The sequence below is a fragment of the Rissa tridactyla genome, chromosome 4 (genome assembly GCF_028500815.1).
Source record: "Rissa tridactyla isolate bRisTri1 chromosome 4, bRisTri1.patW.cur.20221130, whole genome shotgun sequence".
NCBI classification, from domain to species: domain Eukaryota; kingdom Metazoa; phylum Chordata; class Aves; order Charadriiformes; family Laridae; genus Rissa; species Rissa tridactyla.
In genome coordinates, this window is record NC_071469.1 from 88,920,536 (window position 1) to 88,940,768 (window position 20,233).

The 20,233-nt window shown below is 39.9% G+C and overlaps 2 protein-coding genes across 3 annotated transcripts in view; one reads left to right on the forward strand and one right to left on the reverse strand.

The window, feature by feature from the left end:
- The window catches only part of CDYL2 (chromodomain Y like 2), a 62,390-nt gene that overhangs the window by 6,928 nt on the left and 35,229 nt on the right, over positions 1 to 20,233 (forward strand). The window lies entirely within an intron of this gene.
- Positions 1 to 20,233, reverse strand: part of LOC128908164 (uncharacterized) — a 98,897-nt gene that overhangs the window by 1,806 nt on the left and 76,858 nt on the right. The window contains exons 3-5 of one of the 2 annotated variants that reach the window (XM_054197800.1): positions 14,581 to 14,676; positions 421 to 508; positions 106 to 180 (exon numbers count right to left, since the gene is read on the reverse strand). The exons of the other annotated variant lie outside the window; for it this stretch is intronic. Coding sequence (XP_054053775.1) covers positions 106 to 180; positions 421 to 508; positions 14,581 to 14,676 — 259 coding nt within the window. The remainder of the gene's footprint in view (positions 1 to 105; positions 181 to 420; positions 509 to 14,580; positions 14,677 to 20,233) is intronic. 2 annotated transcript variants of the gene reach the window in all.

Consider the following 20,233-nt stretch of genomic DNA (forward strand, 5'->3'; position numbering starts at 1 on the left):
CATAGTATAAAATATTGTAGCAAATCTATTAGGTCTCTCAAAACTTTCACAGTAAGTTGATACAATTGACCTGTGTAGGAAAAAATGATTCTTGTTGTGGCTTACCAAAGAAGGGGCAATAGGTGGACTCTTGCAGGATTGTAAACGGTAGCAGCAACATCGGTAGAATACAACAGAACACTAAAGCAAAAACAGTATTGAAAATATCTGTCAAAAGGACACTTTTCTTTGAAAACAGCAGTTGCCCTACTTGGGCTTTGCTAGATTTCTCACAGGCCACCCACAAAACGTGCAGACCATTCCTTCAGAGGGGCAAAACAGGAACAATGAGGATATTTTCATCCATAAGGCACTTCGCTGCATTTATTTAGATTTTGTGGGGTTTATTTGAAATCATCTTATAATAACGTAATCACTTACATGTGCTCAGCACCCAGTGGATTAAGAAGGGATACAAGGGACTACACACCACTAAGTCTGAGCTCCATTGCGCACAAATCAGTAGCACCTATAAAAAGAAATAGAATCAGCAGATATATGTGGACATGTCTTGGTTTGGAGAAGAGTTAACATGAATTTTTAGAGGAAAGTCACATCTCACAGGACTCTTAGTCAATATGTGGATAAGAATGGCTCTGGCTGGTGTAAATGGATTTTCAAAAAACCTTCTGGTAAGATCCCACGGGAGCGGCTACTAATGGAACAAGGCTGTGGTCTGGAAGGGTTGGTCATCTCTTAGGCTACCTGGTTCACAGAGAGGAAGCAATGACGGGTGGTTATGGTAGAGTGTCCAGACATCAGTACTGGGACCTGTGTCGTTCAACAGAGTTGTCAATTATTTGAAAAGAATTGCATGTACTGCTGATAATTTATAGATTATTATTAGCATTGTCAAGAGAAAGGCTGACAGTGAAGAGCTGGATGAGAGCAGCTGAAATACAGTGTTTATAAATGCAAGCTAATGATCAAAGGAAAGATAATCCTGACTATACATGCATAACAATGAGCCCTGAAGAAGCTGTTACAATTCAGGAGAGATCTTGGAATCATTGTGGAAAGTTTTTGGGTGTGTCTACGTTTGTATTTTGATTTGGATCAGGTGCATGCTTTTGAAGTGAATCTCCCCATGATCCCCATTTACCACACCACCCTTTGCATCACAGAATTCTCTTGAAGAGCAGTGACCACCCTCCCTTCAGACAAAACTAAACCAAAAAGTGTGTTCCAGCTCCTAATGGGTGTCCGGTCCATGGGACCAGGCTACTGCTTATCAGAGGTAAACCTCAAGCAAAGAGAATTTTGTGTGTTATTAAAAAAAGCAATTGAGAATGAACTGGAAGATGATCACCGTCTTGTCACTGTGCGATACCATTGTGCTTCCACATCTGCAGTCCTGCACCCACTTCAAGAAGACCACAGAACTAGAAATAATGCAGAGAAGAGCCACCAGGGTGTTGCATGGTACGGAATGGCTGTCAGTGACCAGACACCTTATGACAGCTTTCTGGCTGGCAGAAGAAGTGATGGAGGAAGATATGAATGCTATGGAAAAGGGATGATCAGTTAATCCCGTGATGAATGCTATTTCTCATTTCACAAGAAAAAGCATGCAGCAAATGAAATGGTTAGGCAAATGACCGAAACAGAGGAGGTACTTCTTCACAGTATTTAAATCTTGGAACTCATTGCCATGGGTGTTGTGGAAGTCAGAACTGTAAATGGTTTCAAATGGTGAAACAGCTTCTTGGAGGATAGATCCCTTTATACCTTTCAGCACAAAAAAATCTTTAAACTGCTAATGGCCAGAAGCTAGGAGGGTAGCGCAAGGCATCTCGCTCCACAGATGCTGTTTCCTAAGCACCCAGTGCTAATTTCTGTTAGAATATACAACATGTTGAACTACATGGACCTTTAGTCTGACCTCGTATGGCAGTTCTTAGTTTTGTACTTACTACAGTCATTAAACAAACATAGGTATTGACTAAGATGTTGATACGGTCTGCAGAGATCACAAACATACTTGCCTTACAAGTTGTATTTTGGTATTCTAATTACTAATCATTGTCAATTAGTGTCCTTGCAAACTAGAGGACAAATCAGAATAGTGGGTTCGGTTTCCAACACAGAAAAAGTCCATTTCTGTTTTAGAGACCTCATAGTGTAAACTTCCAACAAGATGCAACAGGAGGTAGAAGCAAACAAAAAAGAGAAGAAGGGAGGAGGTGATGAAGTAACATTGAATCAAACATGCATAATAAAAATGAAGTTTTGGCTCATTGCCATAGCGCTGGCTAATAACTGGGGTAAAAGGGACAAAGATAAACTAGTGAACATTTAAGTAAACGCAGGGAATGATGCAAATAATCAAGTCAGTATTATCAGAAAGTTATATTAATGTAATAAAATGTTTCTAATGAATAAAACCGGCTTTCTCCTACTTCGATGAGAAAAGCATTTCAGCATCTAAAAAGGTTTATCCACAACTTTTCTGTATTTACATTTTTGGATGGTCTTGGTAGGCTTCCTTAATGCTGTATAGGGTCGTTAATACACATTTATCGATCTTTAAAGGACTCGCCTGAACATACATGAAAAAGCCACGAACTTTTAACAAACCCATCAAGTTGCTATTGTGTTGGGGTTTTTTCCAGAAATGGTGATTACTAATATACTGAAATATAAACAGTCGAATTTCTAACTGACCGGCTCAACTTGTCAAATTCTTTCACAGATACAAAATTACCTTTTTTTTGACATCACTTTGAAGTCACTGCGATGAGCAGTGGTATTGTAAACTGTTCTCAGGTGTGAGGCTAACTACAGGGAGAGAGCTTTGCTTGTGTATCCCATTAGTCTTAGTAATAAGACAGATATTACAAAATAAAGTGGGATATTACATAGTTTTTTAAAAGACTACTTTGTAAAATTTGTTTGACTGTGCTAATGGAGTTTCATTTAAATGTTATGCAGTTGAAATTTTCTCTAATAATATTTTTGAAGCCATTAAATCATTTCCTTTTTTGGAGAAGGAACTGTTTTGCAAAACATAAAATCACATTATCACGTTAATACGCCTGATGAATTTGTCTTTCAGAAATCTTTGTGCGATAGGTTTCAGGTGTTTTAGCACAGGAAGTCTGACAGGAAAGGTGCTGGGGAATTCCTGCTAAATACAGTTCACACGGAAAGAACGTGCACAGTAATACTTACTGGGCTCATAAATGGATTCTAAGACTTTTAGACTGCAAAGTGTTGTACACAACGTTTTTTTGGTAAGTAATTAACATAAGGGAGGAATAGCGGAGTCAGTGCAAATGTGAATGCATGAATTTAGGATGACACAGCATGAGAAGACCTGCGATGAGAAGTGGGTGAACTTCTCAGAGGAAGTAGCAACCTTTTAGGTTCAGCAATGGTACAACATAGCAGTAGAGCTTCAAATTAAACAGGAATGTGACTCAAGTATCAAAATCCATACAGAGAGGAGGATGGAGACTTTCTGGATCCCAAATTAAGTACTAGGAATTCTACGGAACACTACATTTATGTACTAAAATGCCTTCACATGACTGCAGGGGAAATAACCTGGAAGTTCTTGAAGGAATAATACTGGCTGATGAGGGGCAATTAAAGCTTTGTGATCTGACTGCAATTAACTGGAAGCGAGACTGTAACAGAGGCTGGGTGCACAAACTCAAGCTTTTCACAATCCAAAAATGTGAAAAGTTGAAAAGCAACTTCCACTGTTGTGTAATTAAATAATACTGCTGGGTCATAATTTTATTCTGAAAGTTTCTGTGCTGAAATGTCAGAACCAATGTACTGCAACAGTCAGGAAAGGTGACGGTAAAGGTGCCGAGGAATTTGACAATGTTTTTGCAAGTAGTCGCTATTATGTACTTAATACTACTATATACTGCAGATTAATACATAATAGTATACAGTATTTGTTTAGTCAGCAAAATACACCATAGTATGGAAACAGTGATAAAAGTAACAGGAAACTGAGAGAAGTAATAGGTATCACCTTCAGGTCTTCGGCAGCAGAAGAGGTGAATTATTTTTCAAAAAATTTCCAAGTTTTTACACTTACACCTGGAAATGCAAAATGACTGCTTTTCTGTCTTTATATATAAAACCAAAGTGTGAGACACGCAATTAAATAAAAAATAGCCAATTCAGACTCCAAAACTTAGTAACACTGAATGTTTCTGTTACTTACCTTATGTCCTGATAACGTCTTATGTACAAGAGAAGCCCTAATCCTCTGTGCACTGATAATACACAAAAGATGCAACAGAAACCCTGGAGAAAGTTGTGTTTGATAATGTATTTTTACATATACCGGGGAAATAGCGGCTCTTTTACTTTACACCCACAGGAACACTCATGTTTCTTAGTAAAATAAAAAGGGTGAGGCCCTGGTGAGGCCAGCTTTTATGGCCTTCTCACTCCCGCATTTTATTTGCCTCTTGGTGTCAAGAATGGCAATCCTCAATTAAGGGGGAATCGTTGGCGTCTCGGAGCAAAGTTTTTTGGCATCGCAGGGCTGAGCAATGCCTTCAGAGCTCAGGTGATTTGGATCAGCTCCTTCCTCTGACTTCCCTTGCGTTTAGAACCTGCTGTTTTGTCCATAATACTGATGTGTTAGTACCTTTAAGAAGCTGAAGTGTAAATACACCATGAGACGACGCGGCGGGACCTGACGGCAGCAAAGGGGTATCAGAGTGCTCTGCCCGTCCCATCTCCTCAGTCACAAAGACCGTTTGGAGGCCACTGGAAGGAGACTCATCCACCCGTGCATGGCCATGCACTTGCATCAGATGACAGATTACAGCAGGAGTGCCACAGTGGCCTTGTTACCTCTCGCTGCTGACTAAGACCTATGCAAACAGTACATTGTATGGCATTTATCAAATGGATCAAGATAACAAAAATTCCAAGTTCCAAAGAAGACATCCTTTTTTTTTATTTTATTGTACACATCATGAGCTTTGGATTATTATTCTCATCTATCTTTCATTACACTGATTGATAGAATGCATTTTCATCAAAGAACAGCATGGCTCAACATGTGGACTGCCTGTTGGAGTTCATAATCTTGTATGAACTGTTGTTCTTGCTGCCTCAGAAAGCTTCAAGGAATTGCTAGAAGAATTGATGGAAGACTGCTGTTTCTCCCGATTGAATAAAATGTCCCCTACCCTTGTCATGAGTGCCACAAAGGACGCCGGATCTTTTTCCTGCATTGTTTGACCATCCTACGCGTTGGCTTTCTGACATGACATTACTTATAGTATTTGTAGTGAGTGCCAGTGATACCACATTTCTCCCTCTTAGATGTGGTATCAAATATTGCAGCATGTGCATGGTTACCGCTTATTGACAAGCTACTGTGGGCTGTGATTTGAATTGTTCTGCAACTGTGCTGCTGTTATTTTTTGTGCTTCATCCACTCATATTAAATACCGCTGACAACCTGCTGCGTTTAGAAGACAAAGGCAGGTCTCCTTTCAACGTGAACTGGACCTTCTGTGTGTACCATGAATGATGCAGTTTTCCTCCCCTGCTGTTAACTGCTGCTCTTGTAGTTCATTTAGTACACAGAGAAAATAGTCTTGCTTAGTGATCAATTAAGATATCTAAACTACTCTTTTATTTTGGATATGCAATCTGCATTGCTCTTACATCTTAGAGTATAGACCTCTTGATTTTCTACAGTCCATTTCAAGATGTGTCCAAAGTGCAGTTCACAAAGCAAGGACAACATCCTTTAATGCTATTTTATCCCCAAGCCACAAGGCAGAACTCCTTAGGTAACTGAAACAATTTCTGCCTTAACGTAACGCTTCTGTAAAATTCCTAGATTCCCTTATTAATTCTAGGGTTTTGTGCAGCTCAGAACAGCTCTAACAGAATTTTCCCTAAACATCTTTCTTACTTCATGTCCAGCTGCTGTTGCTCCCTTCACCACCAAAAGGCAGCCATTCCAAGATCACAAGCATCCCCGGTAATCTAAAGTTGCGGTCTAATGGCAGTTGATCTTTCAAAGTGCGGGGTTATGCACTGAGGATGTTGTTTAGTACTGAGAATCACAAAGGTATGTTTTGGATGTGTATTTAAATGCATACACTTTTGCAGGCATTGAGGGGATATCTGGGGATTGCCTACAGATATTTAGTATTTGATATATCACTTATTCAAGATTTGGAAAGTACTTGAGTAGTAAGCCTCAGGGTTAGCAGAGGAACTGCCTGATAAGCCTTAGATCTCACAGAAGAACTGATAGCAAGACCTACCTTTTCATTCCCCCGCTGATTATACAGCAGTGTAACAGGGCTTTGCAGTGACAGATAGAGTGGAACTGAGGGAGACAGAAGATGAACCAAGGCTGGTTTCCAGTCAGGGTATCATTTTTTTTCTCTTTTGGAGTGACTAGTCTTCAGCTTCATTTCTGAGAAGGTTACTTGAACCTCTGACTCAAACAGAGACATCTCTGAATGGGGTAAACTGGTAGCTGCAGCACTTCTGGGACAGGAACTGCAGCCTGCAAGGAGCACGTTCCCCTTTGCGAACATGGTGGCAGCTGCTTTCGATCTGTGGCTTCTCGCTGCTATTGTGTGAGGGAATCACACTCTCTGAGTTTCAAGAGCCACAACAGAGAGGAAGTAAAGCTGTGGCTCATTTGGGACTGGGTGTTATTTTAATGAGCTTAATGAGTCCTATATAGGACTGAGAGTTTCTTCGGAGTTCTCGGTCCTGCAAAGCAAACACTCTCAGTCTGACCTTTGAGCCTTGAACATGATGGAGCTCTAAAAAACTGCACCAGTTCTATACTGCACCAATTTCAGCAACATGAGCAGCCCTGATGTAAGTAGCTCACCCGCTGTGAGCTGTTTGCAGCGTCAAGTTGATCAGACTTCTCTGAACAGAACCTAAATGACATTGTACTGCAAATGGCTTCCACTGCCCCAGGTCACCATGTTCACAGACCTTCACAGAAGTCCAGGAGGTTCATGCTCACGTGGAAACAAACTGATCTACTTTGTGAAATACGTACCCACAGAAGATAAGGAGCTGGCATTTTCATTAACCAAACTCATCACATGGTTAAAGCTGAAACGTTCATGAATGTTAATATTGTTCTGGTAAAACATGACCGGTAAGGATTCATTTCGTATGCAGTGTGGACACTGACCTTCAAAGGCCAAAATTCATTGCAGCACCATTTATCTCATTTTTAGCAAAGCAGGATGGAAGGAGATCTACTCTACAGTCAACTCCTCATCACAGTCAGCCATGTCATACAATCACTGTCATCAAAAGAAATGGATTATCGGGATGAGACTGTCTTAAAAGGAGCAGGGTTCTCACCCTCTCCTCCTAAAGTTAAGGTTGCTTCTGGAAAGGGTTTCTGACACCTGTGTCCCACAGTGGTTCGGACTGAAAATGCACTGGAGGAAAGACTCAGTCAGGCAGCAAACTCTCAGGCCTCCTCGACAGAAAAACATTCACCATAGAAACCTAAAAATGACTCAGGGCGATGAATTGGTATCGTTTCAAAAGAAAAGTACTGTCACACCTATTTTCTGCCTACAGTACGATTTTATTAATGGAAATGTATTGTAAATTATATATTCTTGGACAGTCTACTTTGGAACACTCAAAAAATAAAAAAATTACTTTTATAAAATTATTCCAGTGTGCTTTAATACCAAAAGCTGAGAAATATGGTAGATATACCAAGAAAATTAAAAGCCCTAGGGCTACATGTTTTTATAAAAGTCATTTAAAAAACAGAACTTCAACTAACCAAGTTGACCTTGTTTGTTCCAGTGCTGGAGAGATTTGGTTGTGCCTAGCGGTGGCAGTGCACTGTTTAAATAACATATCAGAATCTACCAGTGGTGTCACGCTTTCTGACTTCTACTAAGACATCACCTATAGCTTTTGACTCAGATGATTAGGGCAATCTCTGATATGCTAGGTTCTTCTGTCACTTACAGGAACATAATTTATGTATATTAAAAAAATTAATGCTATCCTACTATTTGGTAAAGCTATCTTTCCCTTCCTTTTTTATGAAGCCTTTTGAAAAGTTTTTCAGGTATCTAAAACGAAAAGATACCTGAGGGTCTGGCTCTTAAGCGAAAATATTCACAACTTTCCAGAATGCTCGTGGTGCAAAGGGTTGTGTCTCTCTTCCAGCAAAATGAAGGCGTCCTAGAACACAACAGGATTGCTGTACCTTTCCTTATGATAGATCTGTGCTGCTCATTTATGCGTGTGTTCCTCAAGAAGGTAGTAAATGTCCCCTGTGACATATGGATAAGGCAGTCACTTTCTTCACCAGCGGGGACATATAATTTCAGCAATATGTACAGTGATTTCAAAATCATTCCTAATCCCAATCCACTTGTTCTACTCCGAAGGCTCTAAGGCACTTCCTCTGTGCTCAGCCTTTTCTGTGTTTCTCCCATCCTGTCCCTTTGTGCTGCTAGTGGAATTTCCCTGGATGTTGCTGCCGTGTCTTGGGAAGTCATCCGGCAGCCCTGCAATCCCCACTGCCCATCTCCGGCTCTCTGGCACCCACTGCCTCTCTCTGCGGCCTCTCCGCGTAGGAAAGCCTGGAAAGTAAGACAGGCTGTCCACAGCTGAGTCCACCAAACACTTGGCTTCAAAATTAAGTTTAATATGTACAGCTTTCTTGTAGGCTACAAAAGTATGATAAGGACAGGGAAGTGTAGCTTATATACTTTCATCAGTGAATGAAAATCTCGTCATACTCGGCTGCCCTGGACCAGTGAGCTCATGTCCCACTAATGCAAACTGCTGCCTGAATTTACCCCATGGAGTTCCCTGATCTCTGAAATGCAGAACTGGCTTATTTTAGTAGAAGTTGATTCACTAGTCACGGATTTAGTTTGAGAAAATCATGTAATTTTTGGTTCGCTGTCTGCTCTAAAGTGACAGCAGTTCTTTTACATACCCCAACCGTTTCAACAAACTATTTAATAAGTTTGAGGTTGAGAAGAAAATGCTGTTACTTCTTCATTTCCCGCAACACGGCTTATGGTGAATCACTTGAGCCTAGTGAATGGTTTCTCAGGTCAGCCAAACCAACTCCTTTCTTATTTTTGGGCACATGTATGCAAAAGATACTAATCCTTTGGATAAAAAGACTTGAATGTACTTTACTATGGAAAAAAATATAGAAGCCAGTAAACTCAAACTATTTAAACTCTTTCTTACATATGGTTAGTGCTTTATATGCCTGCTTTCAGAATGTTCTTAAAATGTTCTGTTTTAATTTGTTTATTTAGTATTTTTTTTAATTCATAGCACGTGGTTTTAAAAAACCCAAACACCGAAAATGTAATTTTTTTAAAGGTAGATTAATAAATTTTTACAGCACGTGTAACTTTCATATATTACTTCTTTTGCACTTACCTAGTGTTATGACTCTAAATAAATTCAAATAAATATTTAGCACTTGAATTTTTCACAAAGGAATGAGGATATTGCTGTCCTGTTTCAGAAAGGGTACAGATTTGTGCGGATGTAAAGCAGTTTGTAGACAGATGTGGGTAATTATATAGTTGTATGCAATGATCCTGTACAGCACAGGGGAAAACTGTTCTCTTTGTCCATATGACTGAACACATGGGTACAGATTTAAGACAATAAGTAGTGAACTTTTTGCATAGCAGGAATAAAACTGGGGAGCAGAACTGAACGGTGCACATCTTCCTTACATTTAATTTTTCCTTTTTCTTTAGTCAAAATTGTGCTATCTTTAAGAGACGCATTATTTTTCTAAGCAATAAAACAAAGAAAATAAGTGACTTACATTGATCTGGTGAATGCAGTTGTTATAGTCCTGCACTTCATCATAAAAATGTTCTCCCTCAAAATTATACGAAATAACATGAATTTGAACTTTAAACACAAGTGATGAACCCTAACACTTCTGATGGAATTTTAGAATAGGGCTTCTGAAGCAGCTACAAAATTTTAGACAGAGCCACCACATTAGCACCCAAATTTTACAAAACTTAAAGAAATATGGAGACCATCTGTTCAGTTAGCTGCAAATCACTTTGCAGGATTTAAGGTCTGGAAAATTAAATTAGATAACAGAGAGATAAAAGGTACCAGTGGCTGAAAGTTAGAATTGAGATGCACTTTTTAACGTTAAGGTTATAGCATCTTATTTATAGCACTTAGAAAGACTCACTAAAGGCAATGGTGTACTTTCTGCTAATCAGTTCAAAATAAGATGCGATGATTTTCTAATAGAAGTTGTTTAACTATATCGGAATCTGGGACCTGGTGCAGAACTGCTGAATGAAAAACATTCCCGTGGAACCCAAGACAGGCTAGATGGGTATAATTGTCCCTTCTGGCCTTCAAATCTGTGAATCTGTAAGTAATGCCAGGACGGACAAATAATCAAGTCTGCGCCATCACACTGAAAAGGAATGTAGGTTCCTCTTAAATGGAAGTGGCATCGGTACTTCTTTGGTGCCACGGTATACAAAAGTTATTCTAGATCTGTATTCTAGGTTTCTTTCAAGATGTTATCAAGACACTACATCCCCGAACATTTTATAACCTAATCATTTGTCAAAAAAAGAAAACTTTGGTCACATTGAAAAAAAATGTTGTGTTATCATATGGCATTCACTCTGGAAGGTCACTGTTATTTTAGTGGTTTCATATTTTTAATTTTTAGAATATACTACACAATAAGCACCTAAAATGCTAGAAAGCTCAAGCTCCAACATGCAGAGTCACTTTCACCATTATTATTAGAACATCTGATGAACAGGATATTATTAGCCTTTTACTTTAGACAGTGGTTAAAAACCTATAGTTTTAAGAGAGGCATGGTGACCAACTGTTCCAGCATGAGTTCTAGTGTGTGAATAAAGTGTATATCACTCTCATGTAGCAGAAATTTTCGGTACTTTATACTGTTACAAATAACAAACTATTTCAGACTCTTACTCTTTAGAATTATAAATTTTCTCCCTGTACATATTTAGATTATCACAGGACGCCATTCATTGAACAATGCCTACAGTTACTTACATAATTAGATTCCATATTGCTGACTTAGGAGTCCTGTAACTACACAGGCATTAGACAAGGAAGAACCTAGATCCTAAAAAACAAACTTTGGGGTAGAAGAGAGCTTGAAAAATCTCATTGTTCTCTAAATATCTACCATTAAAAAACTGAAGCCAAATAGATTTTCATGTTGAAGAAAAAATGCAATTATGTTCCTTACACAAAACTGAAGTGGCTTATTGATTAACGTGGACAGGACTCTCCACTGTTAATACGTACAGTATTATGAAGGGCTTAAAAAAATAAGAAAGTACATCACCAAACAATTGAAAGTGGAAAGATTTCAGACATTTTGATCATCTTGACTAAAAATGATTTCATATTATGTAGCCATGAGAGGAAGCTACTAAGCACCTCAGAGTGCTCATCTGAGTAAGAAAAATTTCCAACAAAATGTAGGAGGTGTGCAGGTGATTTATACACTTTGTTCTTCCTTACTGTCACCTTCAGAAGACTCTTTCTAGCCATTGAGAGAGAAACTGAAGGATGTTCCTCATTCATTTTTCCCCAGTGGCTGTCATCTAACTAGCATGTATCCTTACACGTGTTGTAAAATACACAGATTCCCTTTAAAAGTAATTCACAGGTGTGAACTTGCCTTTTAAAATCCACACTGCCTGTTTGTAATCGTGTGCATTAATGGAATCAACAAGGCAGAAATTGTAAAGATAATGTAGCATACGGTACTGCATGCGCTGGATTTGCCCTGTACTGCACATTGCATGTTCTGAATACTGCATGTGACATTCAGCAGCCGAGGGCAAGGTCTTTTCCAGAATAACACCAAATTTTTATACTGCAAAACTAACATCTTTGTCTTTGGGGCACACTAAGCAATCGTTAGCACTGATCTGACAGACACTTTATAGTAAATTTTGTGATTAGCATATTCTGACCATTTAATTTTCAGAACAAGTAAAACATTATGGTATGCTACATATTAAAGGAAAGTGTTCACTGTTCCGAGCTCCACCTGTTATCCTGTTAAAGAATAATAATGATCATTAGTATCCATTTAGTAGGATAGATTTGCATGGTGCTTTGTAACTACGAAAATAACATTTCAGAGGAGTAATTGGGGAAATACATACTCTCTAGGGAAATTCTCTGATTATTTAAAGACAAACTGTCAGTTTGTTTAAACCCTTCTTCCGTGACCACCTGAAGTTTCTTGTTTCCTTGGAATTAAACTAAAAACTTTAACCATGTGCATATCATCTTCAATTCTTCAAAACATCAAAACATAAAAGACTTTGTTCTTATTAGCTAGAAGGCAAGTTCAGTTGCATTCTAGATACCTTATCAAGTTTAGTTAATATCCCTAAAAGTATTCCAAAAGGATGAGGTTTATGTTCCTTTGTTAGGCTACGGCTGGCAAGCATAATAAAGGCAATACTTTCCTCAATATTTGTCAGTATTTCTGTTGAAGTAGTAAGAGTGTAACAGTCCTCCATCGTGTGTTTTACTGTTTATTTCTATGTTATTTTTTCTCTGTATGCCTTCATACACAACTGCTTTTTGGAGGAAAAGAAAGGTTGACGTGTGATGAGAAATCCTTATGTAATTCCAGAGCCATCTAATCCAGGTGTATTCTTTTTCCCAGCAAAAGGAAATGTGTATTCATCTTATGAGTTTCCCGAGGAAACTCTTGGTCTTGCCGGGACATTATATTGCATAATCTACCACAAAACTGCTGAGCACAAGTTGCAGCTAGCACAAATACTAGATGCAGATATTCAGCACAAGTTCATCTTGGGGTTTTTTGCTATTTTTGTCTTGCTCACTAGGCTTCGAAACAGATTGCCTTCATCAAAGTTTTCATTTTGTAGACTGCTGTACCTAAACCTTATTTCAATGCACCTTTCCCGTTTTCAACGCCAGGTCAGAAATTGCCTTACAGAGAGGGTGTTCTTTTCAGATAAGGCACAAAAAAATGAAGAGAACAGCTGAGGCGGTGAGGGAGACTAGAAACAGGAACTCAGAGTTGCAAGCCCCATCCTGTCCTGCGGAGCATTCTGTTACTATCTCTACACAAACCTCCAGGATAGGTACAAGAACAACAAGTGTCTTTTTATTAGCGTGTTTCCTATTCTCCTTGTGCTAAATGGATGGTACCTTATCCCTCTTATCCCTGTATTTACTTCCTTCATATTGGATAAAGAACAAATATACAGCTGCTGTCATGGAGCATGTTGTATGTTCACACCCCACTTTGCACATTCCTTGTTCTGCTTATACGGTAAATACTGAATGTTCATACAAACACTGAAAATACACTGGATAATTACTTCACAATGCATCTCAGTATTAAAAAATGTCCATTTAATGACTAAGAAAAATCTTTTTAACCTTGTGATCAGCTGACCTTGGTCTTCCAACCCATTCCTCCCTTGTACATCTCAGAGAGTAGGTTGCTCTTGCTGTATGACCTGAAAGTCAACAAACCCTGGTGGTATCAGGTCAAGGAAAGAAGGAAGTTCAGAGCTGCTTGTGGGAAACTCCCAGCTGCCTGGTAAATCTAAACTCAGCTTAACTGAGTCAGTTCATACACCCACTTCCACAGATTGCATAGAACTCAGTTTTCCGAATGGAGCTGCTTTTCCAAGTGGAAAAGAATTAACAAAGAATTAGTAAATGATGAGTAAATGTTTTAGGAAAAATGTACATATCATAGGATCATAGAATAATTCAAGTTGGAAGGGACTTCTGGAGATCATCTGTTCCAGCCCCTTGCTTAAAGCAGCACCAACTTAATTAGGTTACTCAGGGTCTTGTTCAGTCAAGTTCTGAGCATCTCCAAGGATGGATATTCCGCAGCCTCTCTGAACATCTGGTCCAGCATTTGACTACATGTGTAGTTTGTCCTAGGGATGACAGCGAGGACATCAGAAGATTATCATGGACTCATTAGAATTAGAAGACTGATTAGGTGCAAGATTCGTAAGAGTCTCTAACAACTTATTAGCCATTTGTTAGAATTCCTTTTTGTAATAGCATAAACCATTTGCAGATGGGATCTAAGTATTAAATGTGACCCAGAGGTTTCTTATACTGAAGTGTGAATTTAAGCTTTCATTCCTGAAGTATCTGGAAAACAGTATGGGTGTTGGAGCACCAATGTGTGTTGGTCTCAGCACTAACCCTCAATTAATAACAAGCAGACAGCTGCAGCCTTCCCCAGCTTCCCTTTGTGACTGGCATAGTGCCACGGAGAGAACATACACCAGCCTAATCCCAGTGAGACAAATGTAGGGAATAAATCTCCAAAACCCTACATTTATAAAAATATAGTGCCCCATTCTCCGGAGGCACATGGAACAAAGCCCTTTGCCACATCATTGCTGTAAATGCATCCAGGAGCAGCTGAGGTATTAACACAACCGCCAAGTTAGGAATCTGACTAACAAATACATGGAAAATTTCCTCAGTAATGTATTCACTACTTACATATTCAATACTGCTTCGAGCACACACATTTCTAAATGGTTCCTCAGCTTCATCAGAGTTCCAGTCGCAGCCTGACTCTTGATACATCTGCATGATCTATCAACAGAAAGAGAAGAATAGCTGTCAGCGTGGAGATGTGGCACATGCCTCCACAACAACCCTCGGAGTAATCTGGTGGGCATTTTTAGCAGGATGGCAAGATCTGTTCCTCTCTGCCAGAGAAACCCTGGTGGTGTTCCTGGGGACCTCTCTGAAAGAAGTAATGGATTCCAGTCTACAGCAACCCCTACGGCTGGAAGTACTGCCAACGCTTGGCTGAAGCCCTATCATCAGGAATAATGACGGTCTAAAAGAATTCATCAATTAACACTTCCTTAGCTTGCGTGAATTACCAAGGCTGAAACAGGACTCACTGAGGTCAAGGAATGGTGACCATCTGTTGCCAAAGTCAGGTTTCAAGAGGATCCTAGGGCCTGAGGACAGCAGAAGGGTAACCTGTGATTGTCTCCTCCGCAGCATGCCACTCAGATGGCAGCTCCCGGGGGACTCTGCCATTGCCAGGGGAGATTCAGAGTGGGATGGGGCTGGAGCCTGCTGCACAGGTCAGTGGTGGAGTCAGTCTGACCCACTGCCGACGTTTGTGTGAGCACAGATGTGTTAGTGCCTTTCATCCACACTGTAACCAAACCTCCTCCTCACACAGATTCCATCAAATTGCTCCAAAACACACTTAACGTTAAATCAATGAATATGCTCTTATGCCTTTGCATCTCCACCTTTAGAGCACTGTTCCCGCTTTTAAAACGCAGATTTCTAACTAGCTGCACTCTCAGATGATTTAAAATGCATCAGTCTGATGAACGCTGACAACTTTCGTAACTACCTGTCCTGGTTTCAGGTAAAACAGAACCAATTTTCTGATTTGTAATTTTACATTTTAGCTGGGCCTCTTCTAACTGACTAAAGTCTGAAATTAACAGCACATTGTTCAGACACTGTTCACTCTCAGAGTGGTAAGACCTGATTATACCAAGGAACAGTACGCGCAGAGGCTCTTGCTTAGACTTATTGCTATAACAACCAAGGTCAGCTCACTTCGCTGTTTGCCCCGTTAGATGGTCGGAAGCGGAGAAGCGCAGAGGGGTCCCACCTGCAGGGAGGGGCAGACGGGACAGGTGACCCAAAACTGACCAACAGGGTATTCCATCCCATCTGCATCACGCTCAGTATAAAAGCTGAGGGATCAAAGGGGCAAGGCTGCTCTGGCTCGCTCTTTCTTCTGTGGCTGACGTCTGAGGAGGACCCTGTCTGTTCACCTGCCTTTGATCCCGATCCGGGCATTCCTGACTAGTTCCGGAATTCAGCTCCTGTCCATCAATGACTCCAGTCTGGGACTTTCCCTGTGTCTGCTGGTGACGCGATCGTCATCCTGGGAGCTGGTTACGGTTTTGTATATATTGTATACTTTTTTCTTTAATTTTTATTATTCTATTATTATTTACTATTTTCTTATTTATGATTATTTTCATTAAAGTAGTTTAGTTCTTTTTCTAAACTCGTAAATCTCCTTATCTCTTCCTCTCCTCTCTGAGGGGGGGGGAATCTGTCGTTCTGATTGGCCAATCCGGCCAAAACCACGACGCTGCCTTCACTACTGTCCACAAGGTAGTTGGTTCTTTCCAGGCACCAGTAGTAAGCTGGTTTTACACTGGACAGAATTCAGATCTCAAACACAAATTAAATCTGCAGTGAAAACCAATGCAATAATTGACGCCAGAACTCGGCCTACTGACCCTGCTCATCTGAATGCTATTTCTGAAGGGATAACGATGTCTCATTCTTCCTTTTTGACAATTACTCTTTCACAGATAATTTTTGAAATTTTATGTGCCTTTTTTCTGTGATGTTGCACTGGTATCCTGGATACTTACTTGTAAAATTCTGTCTTCCTATCATGCCATTATAGTTGCCTAAAGCATGTTTCTTTATTCCTTTTTTCTGCCCTACCTTTCTTTTCGGCTCATTTCTGTATTCTGTCATCACATTAGCTTCATTTGTGTAACCAAGAAAATGAAGAATGATACTGAATTCTGAAAGAAACCTTTGTGTTTCATGACTTTTCTTCTCTTATTATCCCACTACTTTACAAACTGCTACTTCAGCTTTTCACTCAAAGGATTGCCCCTCAGCCTTCTATGTTGTACAAAGTTATCTATTTTTAGCCCTTTCCTTCTAAAACCTATCCCTGCATGGTATTATTCACAAATTTGACTGTTACTATGTTTGCTATACGGATGCTCCAAATCAGTTGCCTCCTATTCTAGTTTGGATAGAAAGCATGAAAGGGATATATGATTTATCCTTCTGACATCTCCTTATCCCTCTCCAGCCATTAATATAACACGGACAGAGTTCTTCATTTTCCTCTCCCTCCTGTCTCAGTCAGGGGGGAGAGATTACCATCCTCCTTCACATTCAGGCCTGTAGGCTGGGAATTCTTTTTGACTTGCTGCTCTGTCAAATATGTATTGATCATTTCAAAAATAATTGTCTCTCCCTGTATACAGCAGTTAGAAAACAAATCTTGTCACTGGGTATTCTTTACGCCATACTCAAAGATTGCTGTTCCACATCCTGTATCTTGGAGTCGTTACCTAATACATGCGCTAATTGTCCAGTTGTCTAACACAGAGATTTAATTTTTACCAAGCCATCATTTCAATAGAGGGCATGTTCCTTGAAAATATCTGTAAAGCTATTACATTGTCCTCTTTCAAAGATGACTCTAAAATGCACTTCAGAAACTTTGGTAAGAAGACTATGTTGTACAATGGCCACTTGGACTGACCAGCATCACCTTGTAGCCCCCACAAATATGCCATACCCTCCTCTTGTCTCTCATCTTCTCCCTGGCGCACAAGCTTTATAAGGCCTGCAAGCTGCCCTTGAACAATTCTTCTCAGTTGTCACACCACACAAAGTTGGCAAAGCCTCTCTGAACAGCTGAAGGTCATGCTCACGTTGAAATCCTATGTCCTCAGCACCTATGGAAGCCACCGAGTGCCAAACAGCTCCCCAAAACCCAGGCTTCCACTTCTTCGTGCTCAAGTTTACCACTTTGCTGTAAAAGGGCTAAGAAAATATTTTTCTACCTACCACACAAGAACATGTGGTTTATTTTATGACAGTCGTACCAGTAGCATTTGTAAAGCAGTGAGTCACTGAGTGGTGGTTCAGCAGAGTAGCTCAAATATTTATTTATACTGTATTATAGCTGAACCTTTGTATTTTTTCAATGTGGAATCTTCACTTCTGGCTAAGCTTTGGGATGGATGTAAAAGTGATGAGCTGAAGTCCTGGCCTTGAGTGGAATCTGAAAGAAGCCCATATGGTGGAGAAAAAGACTGAGTGAACAACTGTACAAGAGAACACTAAAGTAAGCAAGGACTAGACGAGGGAACGGAGAACAAACTGCAGATGAACACAAGAGAAAACTGCATAGGCAGAATCATGTCCTTACTAGCTTGGGCTGAACTCTTCCGATACCCACACACGTTTCCCGTACACATACTCTCAGAGGGTATAAAACTGGAGAATCCCATTGCATTTGGCAGAGAAACATTTGAGGAGGGTAGTTCACAGTATTAGAAAGCCGAGAGCCATACATGTGTCCAAAACTGCCAGTTCTTTGTAGAGCCTAGCAAAATATTTTGTCTCCTTGAATTCAGATTTCTCATTCATCTTTTAGTCATCTGTGCTTGTCACGGAAATCGACTGTACGAGAACAGTTCTGCTTAAAGCAAACTTCATCCCTCTCTCAATTCTCTCAGATTAGCAGCGTACCCTAACTGTGTTTTTAAAAATCTCTCTTATGATAGTAAATAGGAACAGCATTTATTTTTTCCTTTGTTGATCTACAAACCAGGAAAATATCTGTTGTTTCTAAATTTAAAGTGTGCACTGTAATGAACAAAACAAATTTAGCAGTATAGTAAAAATTACCAGCTGTACTTTAGTACTGAAATAAAAGTAAGCGTTTATCATCAAATTCTAATGTGGAAGATAGCATTCTAACAGATTCATTCCAACATAAATTGTGCTAGAGTTTGTAGAGGGTGTGTTCAAGACTGACCACTTTTTAACATAAAAGACATCAAGAATTTGATATGCCCTGCTTCTTGCTTTCCTTTCCTTAAGAAGTATAAACTCTGAAATACAATAATGAATTCATTTATTGTACAAAAGAAAACAGGGATTTGATAAATGAAACACATCATGATGCTTTAAAATAAATAGACACCCCTGTGTTCTTTGCATTTCCACATCTGTTGTACGTGTTGATCGATGTTTGTAAGTGAAAGGGATTTAAGCCATTTTCAGAGGAAGAGAGCTGAGGAGGTCTCCCCCATGTTGCATAAACAGTTGGTTTGGCGGCACGGGTGCACCCATAGGCTGCAAAGGAATAAGTCCTATTCTTCCTGCATATAAAGAGCAATGTCAAGACTACCTTAACCTACTGCTAGACAGTATCTTCATTTTTTAGGACACTTTTCTTGCACCTCTGAAAACTGTCTTGCTTTCCAAATGAAAACCTAAAATATTTTTTACAAAATGATTACAGTTAAGAATGACCAACTATTTGCTGCGCAGCTTATCAACAATAAGCCTGGGCAGAAATATGTTCTGTATCACGAACATATCCAATATGAAAGGGATTATATCATGTTATTGCCTAGAATGACAGGGACTGCATGTGTTGACCGAGAATTCCCTTCCTGGTCCCTGCATCATGTGCCAATTTTTCTTTTCCAGTCCTTTCCCAAGAGACAGTATTGATCTACACAAAAATGCCCTTCCTCCAGTGCAAGATTCTTGCGTATATTATTATTATTCCTGTTTGCTCTAGAAAACACGATGACTGTGGCACTTCCACCACAGGTATTGTTTACACACATACACTTAAATATCCCAATAAAAGAAAGTGATTTAGATTACATCCTTAAATTTATAGCGGGAGAAGGAAGTGGCTTTAACAGACTGGGAGACTGGAGCACTGGAAGTTCTGAGCAGGAGAAAGCTGCCGTAAATAAAATGAGGGAAGACAAGGGCACAAAAATGGGTTCTGTTCGTAGAGTCAGCAACGGGGACAGATGGCATCAAGGTGGGAAACACAGCCCTTGTGTGGAGCTGGAGATGTGGCACCAGGGCAGTGTTCAAAAGAGCCAGAAATGAACAAGTGAGAGACCAGCCCAGAATTTCAGTTCTGGTGAGACTGAATTTCAGAGAAAGGTGGGACTTCCAAGAAAAATGGCGTACGGTCACTAGAGATATGAGTCGACATGGAAGTTGTGGTTGGCTGTTTTTCTGCAGGCGACCAGCCAGGGCTTCATTTGACCCAAACCAGTAATAAAGGCGGGCTCCTTTGGGCTGAAGAGCCCTTAGACAAAAGAGGAAATCATGTTGCTTGCATAAGCATGGAGCCAGGCTTATGTTTCAGTTTCCTTAAAATACCCGGATGCCAGGGAAGGTAGCTATCGGTGCACTTATGCAGGCAAAATGCTGGGTCCAGAAAAGTTTTAGGAATGTGAAAACACCACTTTTAGCAGTAATTTCTAATAACTGCTGCATCACTACTGTAAAATACAACTAAGTT